Here is a 16,402-nt window from a genome sequence, read left to right on the forward strand (position 1 = left end):
GCAAAATCTCACCTCGTGGGGTATCCTTGATCCTGAGGAAGGTGAGAGCTCAGCCGAAAACTACACGGGGGGAACTTGTTAAGGATCTCAAGGCAGCTGGGACCACAGTCACCAAGAAAACCATTGGTAACACATTACGCCGTAATGGATTAAATTCCTGCAGTGCCCGCAAGGTCCCCCTGCTCAAGAAGGCACATGTACAGGCCCGTCTGAAGTTTGCAAATGAACATCTGGATGATTCTGAGAGTGATTGGGAGAAGGTGCTGTGGTCAGATGAGACTAAAATTGAGCTCTTTGGCATTAACTCAACTCGCCGTGTTTGGAGGAAGAGAAATGCTGCCTATGACCCAAAGAACACCGTCCCCACTGTCAAGCATGGAGGTGGAAACATTATGTCTTGGGGCTTTTTCTCTGCTAAGGGCACAGGACTACTTCACCGCATCAATGGGAGAATGGATGGAGCCATGTACCGTCAAATCCTGAGTGACAACCTCCTTCCCTCCACCATGACATTAAAAATGGCTCGTGGCTGGGTCTTCCAGCACGACAATGACCCGAAACATACAGCCAAGGCAACAAAGGAGTGGCTCAAAAAGAAGCACATTAAGGTCATGGAGTGGTCTAGCCAGTCTTCAGACCTTAATCCCATCGAAAACTTATGGAGGGAGCTGAAGATCCGAGTTGCCAAGCGACAGCCTCGAAATCTTAATGATTTACAGATGATCTGCAAAGAGGAGTGGGCCAAAATTCCATCTAACATGTGTGCAAACCTCATCAACTACAAAAAAAAGTCTGACTGCTGTGCTTGCCAACAAGGGTTTTGCCACCAAGTATTAAGTCTTGTTTGCCAAAGGGATCAAATACTTATTTCTCTGTGCACAATGCAAATAAATATATATAATTTTGACAATGTGATTTCCTGTTTTTTTTTAAATATAATCTATCTCTCACTGGTAAAATTAACCTAGCCTAAACATTCTAGACTGTTCATGTCTTTGACAGTGGGCAAACTTACAAAATCAGCAAGGGATCAAATACTTATTTCCTTCACTGTATATATATATATATATATATATATATATATATATATATATATATGTCCATCCATCATACCACCAGTAAAGAGAAAAATGGCATTATAGATAATCATGCCACCAGTAGACAATTGGCAATGCTTTGGATCTGTTAGAATACAAATTACTTTTGCTTATTTAAAGGATCTTAAAAAAAAATATTAAGAGGAAATCATAAGTAACAAAAAAATAAATATATATAATGGGCAAGTATCAAATGAACATATGCAAATCACGTTATACTTTTTTCCAAAATTTTAGTAATTGCAACTCTATAGTTACATTATCAAATATTATAAAAATGTAACGCTCCTCAAAAAAGTTTATAAAACTGCAGTTCTATTTGGTTTTGGAAAAAAAATACTTTGCATTCAGAAATAAAGACATCCCTAAACCCTGTATATATTTTTTTATCTTTTTTTGCAACTACTGTAATTAAATGCTATTCAAATACAAAAGCCCATGCCGGTTTAGTGGGTCAGTAAATATTTTTACATTTTGACTAAAGTGTCAAATTCCAAGAAAGTATCCTTTTGGCATAAACTCATTTAACCCAATTGTATTATTTTAAAGCACATCAAAAAAATTCAATGCTTTCCGCTAGCATAACCCCTAATCTGATGAATCCATTAACAAGAATAATGGATAATAGAGACCTTATAAAGGTGTTTTCCAGTTTCAGCAAAATAATGTGATTTTTTTTGTATAATTAAAAGTTACAGTTAGGTCCAGAATTATTTGGACAGTGACGCAAGTTTTGCCATTTTACCAAAACATATTGAATATAAATCAATGTGGCCTTAAAGTGCAGACTCTCAGCTTTAATTTTATGGTATTCACATCCTAATTTGAGGAAGGGTTTAGGAATTACAGCTCTTTAATATATAGCTGCCTCTTTTTCAAGGGACTAAAAGTAATTGGATAATTATCTCAAAAGCTATTTAATGGGCTGCATGGGCTATTCCCTCATTAATCCATCATCAATTAAGCAGGTAAAAGGTCTGGAGTGGATTCCAGGTGTGGCATTTGCATTTGAAAGCTGTTGCTGTGAACTCAACAGGAGGTCAAAGGCGCTCTAAATGCAAGTGAAACAGACCATCGTTAGGCTGGAAAAAATGAAGAAATCCATCAGAGAGATAGCACAAATGTTAGGAGTGGCCAAATCAACAGTTTGCTACATTCTTGAAGAAAAAGAGCGCACTGGTGATCTCGTGAACTCCAAAAGGCCTGGACGTCCACGAAAGACAACAGTGGTGGATGATCGCAGAATCCCTTCCATGGTGAAGAAAAACCCCTTTACAACATCTACCCAAGTGAAGAACACTCTCCTGGAAGTAGGTGTATCAGTATCTAAGTCTACCATAAAGATGAAGACTTATTGAGAGCAAATACAGAGGGTTCACCACAAGGCGCAAACCATTAATCAGCCTCAAAAATAGAAAGGCCAGATTAGACTTTGCCAAATAACATGTAAAGAAGCCAGCCCAGTTCTGCAACAGCATGAAACTAAGATCAACCTGTATCAGAATGATGGGTGGAAGAAAGTATGGGTCACTAGTATTTATTGAAGTGACTGAAGACAGAAGCAGCAGGATGAATTCGGACGTGTTCAGGGATATACTTTCTGCTCAGATTCAACGTCACTTCACAGTACAGATGGACAACGACCCAAAACATACTTCAAAAGCAATCCAGGAGTTTAAGGCAAAAGTGGAATATTCTGCAATGGCCAAGTCAATCACCAGATCTCAACCCGATCGAGCATGCATTTCACTTGCCTAAAGAGGCTCTGTCACCAGATTTTGCCACCCCTATCTTGTATTGCAGGTGATCGGCGCTGCAATGTAGATTACAGTAACGTTTTTATTTTTAAAAAACGAGCATTTTTGGCAAAGTTATGACCATTTTTGTAGTTATGCAAATGAGGCTTGCAAAAGTCCAAGTGGGTGTGTTTAAAGGTAAAAGTCCAAGTGGGCGTGTATTATGTGCGTACATCGGGGCGTTTTTAATACTTTTACTAGCTGGGCGTTCTGATGAGAAGTATCATCCACTTCTCTTCACAACGCCCAACTTCTGCCAGATCACACTGACGTCACTCACAGGTCCTGCATCGTGTCAGACGAGCGAGGACACATCGGAACCAGTATTAAAAACGCCCCGATGTACGCACATAATACACGCCCACTTGGACTTTTACTTTTAAACACACCCACTTGGACTTTTGCAAGCCTCATTTGCATAACTACAAAAATGGTCATAACTTGGCCAAAAATGCTCGTTTTTTAAAAATTAAAACGTTACTGCAATCTACATTGCAGCGCCTATCTGCTGCAATAGCAGATAGGGGTTGCAAAATCTGGTGACAGAGCCTCTTTAAGACAAAACTTAAGGCAGAAAGACCCACAAACAAGCAACATCTGAAGACAGCTGCAGTAAAGGCCTGGCAAAGCATCAAAGGAGGAAACCCAGTGTTTGATGATGTCCATGGGTTCCAGACTTCAGGCAGTCATTGCCTGCAAAGGATGCTCTACAAAGTATTAAAAAAACAAAAAACATTTTATTTATAGTAATGTTAATTTGTCGAATTACTTTTGAGCCCCTGAAATGAGGAGGCTGTGTAGAGTAATGGTTGCAATTCCTACACTTTTCACAGGATATTTTTGTTCAACCCCTTGAATTAAACCTGAAAGTCTACACTTCAATTATATCTCAGTTGTTTCATTTCAAATTCAATCATAAAGATTGTGTCACTGTCCAAATAATTCTGGACCTAACTGTATACAACTTTTGAATATACTTTCTGTATTAATTCCTCATGATTTTCAAGATCTTATTGTTGTTTTTCAGCAGGAACATTCGTAGTTTACTTCCAGTCGATAAAATCCTGTCCATGGTCATGTGATGGACACACAAGTCCTGGGATAGTTAGAAGACACAGCTCTGATACACATACTGCAATGAGCTGTGCACCTATGTGTCCATCCCATGACCATGGACAGATTTAATCCACTGGAAGTAAATAATGAATGTTCCTACTGAATATCACGCAGAGATCTTGAAAACCGCAAGGAATTAATACAGAGTATTAAGTATATTGGAAAAGAACAAACACTTTTAAAATGATAGAAAAATAATTATAGAACCTTTAATTATACAAACAAAAAAAAATTAATTGATTTGCTGAAATAGGACAACCCCTTTAAGCCTACAAATTATTTCAATATGTAAAATTGTTTAATTCAGTGCTTTGCATTCAGTTGAATGGGGCTGAGCTGCAATACCAGACAAAACTAATAGAGAGGAGTGTTCCGTTTTTTTTTTTTTTTTTATATCAGACAACCCTTTCAAAATTCATAAAAGCACAAAAACTAGTCCTAAAAAACAAATCTAAAATAATGCACTTGGGAAGAAAGAATCCTCTGTCTGAGCATCGTATTGGCAGTTGTGTTAGCCAAGACTTCAGAAGAAGGATTTAGAGGTACTGAGAGCTTCAAAATGCAAGTGTGACCAGGCAGCAGTAGGGTAGGCTAGATGAATGCTTGGCTGCATAGCTATAACCAGTACAAAGAGGGAGGTTGTGATCCCACTGTATGGAGCTCTAGTGAGACCACATTTGGGACACAGTGTTCAGTTCTGGAGACTTCACCTACAAAAAGGCTTTTCTAAAATAGAACAGAACAGGTCAAAAGATGGGCACAAAAATGGGGGAAGGTCTTAAGAATAAAACTTATCAAGAGAAACTTAAGAGACCCTCCAGTCCCCACAAAAAAAAACTAGCAATAGTAGAATGATTTTTAACTTACCTAGTGTCCATCCCGTTAGTTCTGCTGTTCTCGGTCCCGTTGTCTTCCATCCAACATGGCCACCACGGTCTCAGACACTCAGGCACAGGGAGCACAGTCTTCATGTCCGAGACATGCCCCCTCCTCCTTCACTGCCCTCAAGTGGCAGTAGTGATGGACCAGCGCTGATGTCATCAGTGCTTGTCCATTAGAGGGCAGTGAAGGAGGGGGTCGTATCTCAGACACGCAGACTAGGCTCCCTGTACAAGTCTGAGACAGTAGTATCCATGTTGGATGGAAGACAATGGGAACAGAGAATGAGGCAACCAAGAGAGAAGAACTAACGTGATGGACACCAGGCAAGTTGAAAATCATTCTACTATTGCTAGTTTATTTTTTTGTGGGGACTGGAGGGTCGCTTTAAAAAGAATGTAATATCTATACAATTGAGGAAAGAAGTGAAAGGGGGAAAAGATCGGAACCTTTAAATGTTAAAAGCAATTTTTTTTTTTTATAATTTTGAACAAGTTTAATATTTTTTTTTATGAATATAAAAAAAAACAAAAAAAAACAAAACACAAAAACACGAGAATTTAAAACTAAAATGCCACGAACTTTGAGACGCAGCTTCTAACTATCCAGGATACACAGAAGGTGCATCTTGCGGTCAAGGCTGAATCAGTCATGTCAGCAGGACTGAATGCTTCAGTGAGCACTGGTCTGACACGCAGGATCCAGCTATTACCGATACGGACGGATTCTGCTTTTACCGCAAGATACAGCTTCTATGTATTCAGGATACAAAGAAGCGGAATCTGATTTAAAAAAAAAAAAAAAAAAAAAAAAAGTAATTTTTTACTTTAAACCTTTTTTTCGAATGCTGTTCGTCTTTAAAAGGTTTAAATAATGTTCTGGAGTGATGTGTTTTTACTAAGAAACTATCATAAGAGCAAGAAGTCGCAATCTGAAATTTGGGAGGGGGCGATCAGAAACTAGAAAACATCAAAATATTTTAAAAAAACAAAAAACCGTAAGGCTTTGTTCACATCTGCATCGGAAGCTCCATTAAGAGCCTTCGTTGCAGATACTCTGAAAATTGCAGGACACAATAGCGAAGAACGCTGCGCTATTTTGTCCAGTACAAATAATGGAACCCATTTAAGACAATGGCTGGCATTGGTATTCTTTATACAAAGGATCTGGCAATTCCGTTTTTTGTTTTTCTGCTTGATGAGGAAGCAGAACAGAAAACCGATGTGAGCGACGCCTAGGTAAATATAAAACACGCCTGGGATAAACATATCTATCCGAAGATAAAAATAAAATGGAAACAATATACGGGCAGATGGAACAATGTTGTCTTTTTCTGTTAATCTTCTATATTTCTTTAGATGTACTGGCAAAAAGTTATCAATTCACTGTATAAGCAGGTCATAGTCACCTCATACTATTTATAATATCACGGTCTCTTAAAATATGAAGAAACCAAACTTAATTTGAATATGCATCCGTAAGATAAGGGGGTTAATGTAGTATACAAATCAGGCTTTCAAATTGGGCTCTCTATTTTGACATTCTTTAAATGCCAAAACATAATTTACTTCCTTGGCCAGCTAAGGCGGGCGCCAAAGTTTTCGTTGGCTACTATGGGTCATATGCATTTCTAATTTTGTTATGCGTTTTGCTGTATTTTGAGAGATGTGAAGGCTGGTAGACCACATCATACCACCATATTGAAAAAAAAAAAGAAAAAAAAAAAGTTTGACAAACCATAGTTAATCAATGAGCGGGTTTTCATCTACTCCAATAAAACTGACCAAGACGTACGTGAACGTAATCTTTTCTACTATAAATATTTGTGAATCCAAGTTTAAAAAACAAAACAAAACATTGCTATTACAGATTACATTCTTAGGATCCTTTGAAAGTATCTAAATATTTGTAAATGTTGACATGCAATGAACGTTTGTCTTAAAAATTACAGTACACAGCATTGAATGAATGTACAAAAATGCATCTTTTCTTTGGTGTTTGATGTACATATAATTTTTTTTATTTTACATGTTCCTTTATATTAAATGTAAGAGAAAAAAAAATGTGAGCTTAAAATAAAGTCTACATAAGTTCGATTTCGCATGACCGTAATTAGGCCACATTTTAGTATATGTATTATGGCTGTAATACCCGGACTCCCAGGGGGTTTTGTAGGATCTAATAAAAGATAAACATTAAATTCTTGAGTGACCCAAGTTTGGTTTAGTAGAGCCGGTGTAGGCGTTAAGGTCATAATACTAAAATGTGGCCATTTTAAGACCATCAGAAGCCAGCCTAAAAAACGTTTCACAAAACTGGCAAAAATTACAATTATCATTACGCCCATTTTCTGTGGGGGTAAGAATTTGATTGGTTATGTGCATTAGCATTGTTCTTGTTTGGACCAGTTTTTAGAAATGTTCTTCCTTGAGACATTACAGATGGTTCTCTCATGTTGCCAAGCCACTTCTTATAGCAGCTAGCATCTGCTACTTTGACTTTATATTGAGCTGTACCGTAACAAATGCTCAATTAATGAAGACAGTCCGTATGAGATTGTAGTTTTTTTGTACAGTATGAAATATTAAAATAGAACCTTAACATTCACTTGACTATTATTCTCCATTTGGTGGAGTCAACAGAATTCTCATTAAGGTATAATGATCTGATACCACTGTGGAGGACAAGTCGCTTTTGGCCACTGGACCCGCCAGGAAACCCAGAATCTAAAAGCATCCTTTAAAAGTTTTTGTTTTTTTAATAGAATATATGAACCATACACAACACAAGCGTCATATACTAATTTAATCCTCAAACTGTCTTATTTTCAACAAGCACAGAAAAAAGCCCACTAACTTTTCAAATATTAAACAAAAAAAGAAAATGTCTATTCTGCTAATGCAGTTTATGTATGGTATGCTAATGTCAGGATAATATCAAAACCTAGGTAAATGTTTATTATTAACCAAGAGCTTGGCAATAAATCTGTTTGCTAAATGGAGGAAGTGGCATCTGGGGGTGTGATTTAGATTATCATTTTATTTTTTATTTTTTTTACTACTACCACCACCACCTGACCATACACCTATAGTATTGAGTTTTTCACCATGTTAAAAAAAAGTCACTCAAAAAGATGCCACCAAGAATGTCTTACAATAAGCCAAAGGTGCCTGAATAAAATACATATCCCTGAAACCCATGATGCTTAAATTTGAAAATGTGGAATATAACAGAAAATAATTAATGTCACAATTATTGGTCTGTGTGTAAAGTGAGCGAAATATAAACAGATTTCAATGAAGCACTACAAGCAAATGTTACTACTGGCATATGTTGTCTAATTAATTATTAATGTTATGACATCAGATTTGTATTAAAGTATTTAAGATACTAATTTCTACTAGAGTAAATGGTTGCAATAAATAATTTAAATTGTATATAAATACAGGTCACTTTGTTATGCCATTCAACGCATAACTGAATGTATTTTTTTACACTGTCCCCAGCACCAAAATTTCCCATGGTACTTTGCTGGAGAAACATTCTTTGTGGCACAAATACGGTCATCAACCCTTTCTATGACTGCAATCAGAGCTATGCCACAATTCTTGGATTTAAATAGACTATGTAATTCCTATTTGGTTATATTATTTATAATTATTTTGTATTAATTTATACCTAAAAGGCCAAATTCAGCCAACAGAGTAACCGACTCAATGTAAGTGGTACATATTATAATACTTTATGTACAGAAATGTGTGTCCAATATAAAAAAATATATATTTATTATGTGAACTTTAAAAAGTATACATGTATATCCTGACTCTTGTGCTAGGAGAACTTTGCCCTGTATAAGTAATCCACAATAATATATATATATATATATATATATTTATTTGTTAAAAAGGTCTTCATTTTTCTCTATGGTATTGACAGAGGACTATGTTGACATGACAGTATTCAAGGAGTCAGGGTCATGAGGAGTGTTACATACTTTCAAACTGTATTTTCTGCTCTCTCTCATAAATGGAAAAGGTAACACAACTCAGAAAAAGAAGGCAGAACAGATTTAATTATCCAGTAATCCTAAAATCTGTTTTTCATTTTGGCAGGATAATGTCTCTACCATAGAATTTTTCCTTAAGCGTTTAGTATTTAGCATAGCTCTCGTTCTCCATTTATCTGCTGTTACAGATTCTCCAGAAATCTTAGCTATTGTCTTTAGACAGACAAGGCAAATGTACATGGTAAACAATCCAGTGAGGCACAAACTCTTGCACGTGGCGTCAATTCAGGTGGCAACGATTGAATTCATCGAAAATGTAGTCCAAATCACAAGAGTAAACGTCTGTTTTCGACTGTTCCAGATATAAAGCTAATAGAGTGCAGACACCTGTAGATTAAAATTGAGACATAGATGAAGATTTTCAAATAGTAGTTGGTTGCAGGAACATCCTATAACATGAACCTCTAATAAACAAAAATCCACAGCAGGTTTTTTTTAGGTCTGCTAAAAATGTAATGCTATGGAACTGGCTTAATAGGGATGTCCAGGGTTAGAAAACGGTTTGGTTTTTCTTCTTCAGAAAAAGTGCCACTGCTGTCCATGAGTTGTGACTGGATGCAGCGGTTATACGAGGCACAACCCTTGGACAGAAGTGGTGCGGTTTCTGGGGAAAAAAAGGCTTACTTTTTTTTACTGATCGTGGACAATTACATGAAATGATATACTTCAGCTGGTGAGCAGTCTGGGGTTAGGTGGTAACTTTAGATTTAGCAGGATGTTTCATTGAATTTAAAGAGGCTCTGTCACCAGATTTTCAAACCCCTATCTCGTATTGCAGCAGATCGGCGCTGCAATGTAGATAACAGTAACGTTTTGTTTTTTTCAAGAACGAGCATTTTTGGCCAAGTTATGAGCATTTTTATATTTATGCAAATGAGCCTTTCTTAAGTACAACTGGGCGTGTATTCTGTGTGTACATCTGGGCGTTTTTACTTGTTTTACTAGCTGGGCGTTGTGAATAGAAGTGTATGATGCTGACGAATCAGCATCATCCACTTCTCTTAGTTACCACCCAGCTTCTGGCAGTGCACAGACATGCAGCGTGTTCGAGAGATCACGCTGTGGCGTCACTTCCTGCCCCAGGTCCTGCATAGTTTCGGACGAGCGAGGACACATCGGCACCAGGCGACAGAGGCTACAGTTGATTCTGCAGCAGCATCAGCGTTTTCAGGTAAGTCGATGTAGCCTGTGTCGCCTGGTGCCGATGTGTCCTCGCTCGTCCGACACGATGCAGGACCTGGGGCAGGAAGTGACGTCACAGCATGATCTCTCGAGGACACGCTGTGTGTCTGAACTGCCAGAAGCTGGGTGTTAACGAAGAGAAGTGGATGATGCTGATTCGTCAGCATCATACACTTCTATTCACAACGCCCAGCTAGTAAAACAAGTAAAAACGCCCAGATGTACACACACAATACACGCCCACTTGGACTTAACTTTAAACACGCCCAGTTGTACGAAAGGCTCATTTGCATAAATATAAAAATGCTCATAACTTGGCCAAAAATGCTCGTTTTTGAAAAAAAAATAAACGTTACTGTAATCTACATTGCAGCGCCGATCTGCTGCAATACGAGATAGGGGTTTGAAAATCTGGTGACAGAGCCTCTTTAAATACATGGGTGGATATGCTATACAGGATCTAACCATTTAGTAGTCTGATAATTTAGTAAGATCAGACATCCGAATTTCCGTTATTGCTAGTAAAAGCATATGCAAACAGGGCCAGCCACATGCGCCTGTGCAGACACACACAATACTTGGACAGTTATTCAATAGAGTCTGATATTTTCTAATAAATAATTTTTTGGCCAACATTAGCCACAAAACAATCTCATGTGATCTGTACTAGTCATTATTGAAAAGCATATTTGTATATTTACATAGTAATTACTTACCAGATATTGCTTACAAATTCTATATTACAGAGACTTCTCTTGTGGTCTGCCCTAACATGCTAAAAAGAGAAATATATTAGTTATGCTCATAATAGAATTTCATAATATAGTATTGATGTTTTTATTATGAATGATACTACAATGCAAGAGCATGCTAAGTCCCAAACAAATTAAATGCATCATTTTAGAGGCACTGCATCCATAGTCATAACTTCTCTATAGGTCTTTCTTAGACTGTAGTCAGTACTGCGGTCCATCTTGGGCCATAGGGGTTTCTTTGACATGTTAAGTTGCGTGCTTCCACTGGGCCTAAAGGCTAAAAGCAGCATGTATGTTTACAAAGCTGACACGTATTGAGAGGATCCACTGCAGAAATCAGAGACAGACACTTTGATATCTTCCGCAGATGTAAAGTTTGATGGGCTACAGATTTGGACAAGGATTATCCACATTCAATAAGGCTAATCCGCTTGGGACATATACGCTTACTTTTCCATGCAGAATCCTACGGCGTGGAGTGGAAACAAATCTGCATCGTTTTTTTGTCCAAGTGAACAGGTTTACAAAAACCCCATTCAGATGCATTGGATGTGGAATGTTTGTAGATTTGCTGAGGATTACTTATCAAGATCTGAATGTGTGACTGGGGCCTAAGAGTGAATCATGAGGTTTTTGTTTTTTTTACACCCTCTGTCACCTGAATATCTACTACACATCTCATAATAAGCATGCAATGACAGCAAGCAGAAGGAAGGCGGAATAATTTTGTGTCAATGACCGCTTCAAGCTCTAGATTTAAATGTTCTCCCTCCTAGTACATTTTTTTAAAACCAGATTCAACCAAGTTGTATGTGTTAGAATAAATGGGAATGTGACAAAGTTATATAGACTGAAGAATACATTAAAAAAAGTAGTCAGTCTAACAAATTCAGGAAAGAACACAAAACATACTTTTCATTAGCCTCTCTTTGATTAATGGAGTGATCTGGGATTTCGGTTTGTGTGTGACCTCTTCTGTGCTTTACCTTAAATAAAAGAACATACATTTATCGGTTAAAAAGATAACAAAACACGGTGCATCAATTTAAAATAGAAAAATTCTTAATACACTCTAGAATTTTACAGAAATGTATATGCATTACAATGAGATAAAGGTTTTACATTCCAGCCTCTGACTATCATGAGCAGGTCTGCTGGGGTTCAACGACGCAAGCAGCGCGATTACATCGCGCCGCTTAAGTTTATGAAAGGCGCTGATTGGCAAGGCAGAATGACTTACCCTGTCAATCAGCGCCTTTCAACGACGCAAGTGGCGCAAAGAAGTAATCGCGCCGCTTGCGTCGTTTAATTGTACCTGCGTCTTTCAAGTGCAGGAGGGGGTGGCGGCTGGTTTCAGTGGCGCCGCCACCCCTTCAGAGTTGCAGCAGGCCGCCGTCATGGACGGCGCAGCTCAGGCGCCCCACACCTTCCCTCTTAGTTGCGCCCGAGGCACAAGCCCCGCCTGCCCCCCCGAGTCCCAGCTTATGTTAGCCTCATTCCCCTTTTCAATGAGCAGCGGGAAGCTATGCTGGGATATTTGTCAATACAGGCACCGCAAGGCAAATGTCGGGGACACAAAGATTGGGCATTTTGGATCTCAACAGGTCTAATGTTTTTGTTCAGTAGGGAGACCCGTCCTTGCCAGAATTTACTGCCCTTCATTCCCCAGTGAAATAATCATAAAATCATGGTTAAGCATTGCAAGCTTGTTTTTGCGAGGTCTGTGAAGAATGCAGTCTGTCAATCAAGCCGAAAGCTATGTTCTGTGTATGACCAGTATTAGCGGTCAATAATTTGCAGGTAACTAGCAAGAATAACAGAGCTATAAATTTAACTTCAATCACCACCTTCTTACTGTAGAAAACCGGTATAGCATACTAAAACTTACCTTCCAACATAATGCACCAAAGGCAAATCCAACGACTAAACACATCAATGCTATTGACGCTATGCTTGACCATTGTAATGACACTCTGCTGTCCATTTCACTTGGCTCTGTGTACCCTGTAACTAAACATTTAAAAATAGTTTAAATATCCAGATAAAAAAAAATAAATAAATAATAATAAAATCGACTTAAAATAAATTTTCAGTATTGTTTGTTTTTATGTAATCTACAAATCTATACACAGCTTGTATATTCAAGATTTTATTTTTTAATGTAACCTGATGTAGCCACAAAATTTTAGGTTGTATAAACATTTAGAATACAAAATATTTTACTTGGCATTTGCGTATTATCACCTATTGACGTGATGTTCATTTATCCTGGTAGTCATATTTTTAGATAGAATACACCAACTCAGCAACCCAGACAATATACCTTGGCGTTCTAGGTTTTATCTAACAATAGGTTTTCAATTATTGCATTGAAAAACACTTTTAGGCTGGGTTCACACGGAGTTTTTTGCAGGCGGATAATCTTCCAAACTGAATTTTGAGGCAGATTTTCCTCTGCCTGCACGCCGATTTTCACTGCGTTTTTCGCCCCCGCGGCCATTGAGCGTCGCAGGCATAAACCTCCGCGAAATATACCTTCTCTGCCTCCCATTGATGTCAATGGGAGGTCAGAGACGTAACCGCGCGAAGATAGGGCATGCCCCTTCGGCTGGATTCACACGAGGTCATTACGTCCGTAATTGACGGACGTATTTCGGCCACAAGTCCCGGACCGAAAACAGTGCAGGGAGCCGGGCTCCTAGCTTCATACTTATGTACGATGCTAGGAGTCCCTGCCTCGCTGCCGGACAACTGCCCCATACGTAATGACCTCGTGTGAATCCAGCCTTCTTTCGCGGGAGAAAACTGCCTCCGCCTCCCACTGAAATCAATGGGAGGCATGTTCGGCTGTTTTTTTGTGGTGCGGTTTCCGCATAAAACTCAGCCTTATCCGGTCTACTCTCCGGATTTTAACTAGAACAAATCATAATAGAACATGAAAAATGTTAAACATTTTTAGTACTTGTGTAACTCTACAATCCTGTTTACTAAACATAAACAGATTACAGGTTTCTAATTCAAGAAATATTACAGCAAATAAATTCAGACTCGTAACAAAACCTCACATTAAATATATTTAATATTATATTAGACTCCCTGTGAACTTACTTTTCAATAGGGCATCACCTAGATGGGTTCGCCATTTGAGAGGCTCTGTCACCACATTGATGTGATCGGCGCTGTAATGTAGATAACACTTTTTTTTATTTTGAAAACGATCATTTTTGAGGAAGTTATGAGCAATTTTAGATTTGTTAATTACGTTAATGCCCAACTGGGCTTTTAACTTTTGACCAAGTGGGCGTTGTAAAGAGGAGTGTATGACCAGTGTCATACACTTCTCTTAATTCATAATCAGCACAGCGTGATCTAGCGAGGGCACGATGTCTATTCACATTCGAGACTTCGGTAAAGTTTGTTTGTGACTTAAATCACTGCATAGTGTGATATCGCGAGATCGCACTATGAATGACAGCAGTAGCGTGATCTCGCGAGATCACGCTGTGCAGCGATTATTCACAATCCCGACACTTCGGTAAAGTTTGTTTGAGACTTAAATCACTGCACAGCGTGATCTCACGAGATCACGCTACTGCGGTCATTCATAGCGTGATCTTGCGAGATCACGCTGTGCAGTGATTAAGTCACGAACAAACTTCATAATCCCGACACTTCTGGAAATAGACATCGCGTCCTGGCTGGAGGTGATGTCTATTCACTGTCAAGACACTTCAGTAAAGTGAATGTGGGTGTATGGGACAGCACAGCATGATCTCGCTAGATCACGCTGTGCTGATTATGAATGGAGAGAAGAGTATGATGCCGATTGGTCAGAGTCATACACTCCTCTTTACAACGCCCACTTGGTCAAAAGTTAAAAGCCCAGTTGGGCATTAAGAAAGTAATTCGCATAAATCTAAAATTGCTCATAACTTCCTCAAAAATTATTGTTTTTCAAAAAAAAAAAAAAAAAAAAAAAAAAGTGTTATCTACATTACAGCACCGATCACATTATGTAGGAGATAGGGCACTTATAATATGGTGACAGAGCCTCTTTAAAGTGGTTGTCTGGTTTTTTGTATAATTCAAAGCTATATAATTAATGCTGCAAAGTAATAATGCTTTCAAAAATAGAACTTAGGTTTTTTTTCAAACAACAAAATGCAAAAAGTGAATGAATGAACAGAAGAAAAATCTAAGCCAATTAATATTTGGTGTGACCACCCTTTTCTCCAAAACAGCATCAATTCTTCTAGGTACTCATTTGCACACAGTTTTTGAAGGAACTCAGCAGGGAAGTTATTCCAAACATCTTGGAGAAATAACCACAGATATTCTGTGGATGTACATAGGCTTCCTCAAATCCTTCTGTCTCATCATGTAATCCCAGACAGACTATGCTGAGATCAGGACTCTGTGGGGGCCATATAATCACGGTTAAGGCTTCTTGTTCTTCTTTACGCTGAAGATAGTTCTTAATGACAATTGGCTGTATGTTTGGGGTTGTGGTCCAGCTTCAGAATACATTTGGAGACAATCAGACGCCTCCCTGATGGTACTGAATGATGGATAAGTATCTGTCTGTATTTCTCAGCATTGAGTACACCATTAATCCAGACCGAAAGCCACAACTCCATTTGCTGAAATGCAACCCCAAACTTGCAAGGAAGCTCCACCATGCTTCGCTGTTGCCTGAAGACTCATTGTACCGCTATACAGCCATTCGGCGAAAAAACTGCTTTGTTACAGAACAATATTTCAAATTTTGACCCCGTGCTGCCATTTTTCTGCACCACAATTCCTATGTTTTCGTGCATAGTGGAGTCTCTTGGCCTTGTTTGCACTTTGTAGATATGGCTTTTTGGCCACAATTCTTCCATAAAGACCACTTCTGGCCAGACTTTTTCGAACAGTAAATGGGTATACCTGGGTTGCACTGATTTCTGCCAGTTCTGAGCTGATGGCACTACTGGACATCTTCCGATTTCGGAGAAAAGTAAGAATGATGTGTCTGATCTGCTGGACTAAATTTCCTTGGCCGACTATTAAGTCTGCAGTCCTCAATGTTGCCAGTTTATCGGTGAGTCTTCAAAAGAGCTTGAACAGCACATCTTGAAACCCCAGTCTGCTTTTGAAATCTTTGCCTGGGAGAGACTTTGCTGATGTGGTATACCTACCCTTTGTCTTATTGCTGTGCTCAGTCTTGCCATGGTAGATCTGTGCTACAAAAGTGAGGTTGTGGAAAAGAGATTCCCATCAGAGTTTGGCTGTTCTTCATCCATTTTTAAGCCTCCTACACAGCTGTTTGTTAGTTAATGACCGTTTTAACCTACATATGAAAATTATGATCATTATCACCTTTTTGTTATAATTGGTTAATCATACATTTGAGTATAATCCTACAAAATAAATGACTTTGTGCAAGTGTACCTTGAAGAATTGATGCCGTTTTGAAGGCAAAGGGTGGTCACACCAAATATCAATTTGGTCTAATTTCTCTTCTGTTTATTC

At 38.4% G+C, this 16,402-nt stretch overlaps 1 protein-coding gene across 1 annotated transcript in view; it reads right to left on the reverse strand.

Moving 5' to 3' along the window:
• Nucleotides 1-6,948: 6,948 nt before the first annotated feature.
• Nucleotides 6,949-16,402, reverse strand: part of KITLG (KIT ligand) — a 58,665-nt gene continuing 49,211 nt past the window's right edge. Inside the window, exons 7-10 of the mRNA XM_075860095.1 lie at nt 12,780-12,901; nt 11,804-11,877; nt 10,853-10,911; nt 6,949-9,281 (exon numbers count right to left, since the gene is read on the reverse strand). Of these exons, the coding sequence (XP_075716210.1) occupies nt 10,872-10,911; nt 11,804-11,877; nt 12,780-12,901 (236 nt within the window). The 3' untranslated portion in view covers nt 6,949-9,281; nt 10,853-10,871. The remainder of the gene's footprint in view (nt 9,282-10,852; nt 10,912-11,803; nt 11,878-12,779; nt 12,902-16,402) is intronic.

This window comes from Rhinoderma darwinii, chromosome 3 (genome assembly GCF_050947455.1).
Source record: "Rhinoderma darwinii isolate aRhiDar2 chromosome 3, aRhiDar2.hap1, whole genome shotgun sequence".
Lineage (NCBI taxonomy): Eukaryota > Metazoa > Chordata > Amphibia > Anura > Rhinodermatidae > Rhinoderma > Rhinoderma darwinii.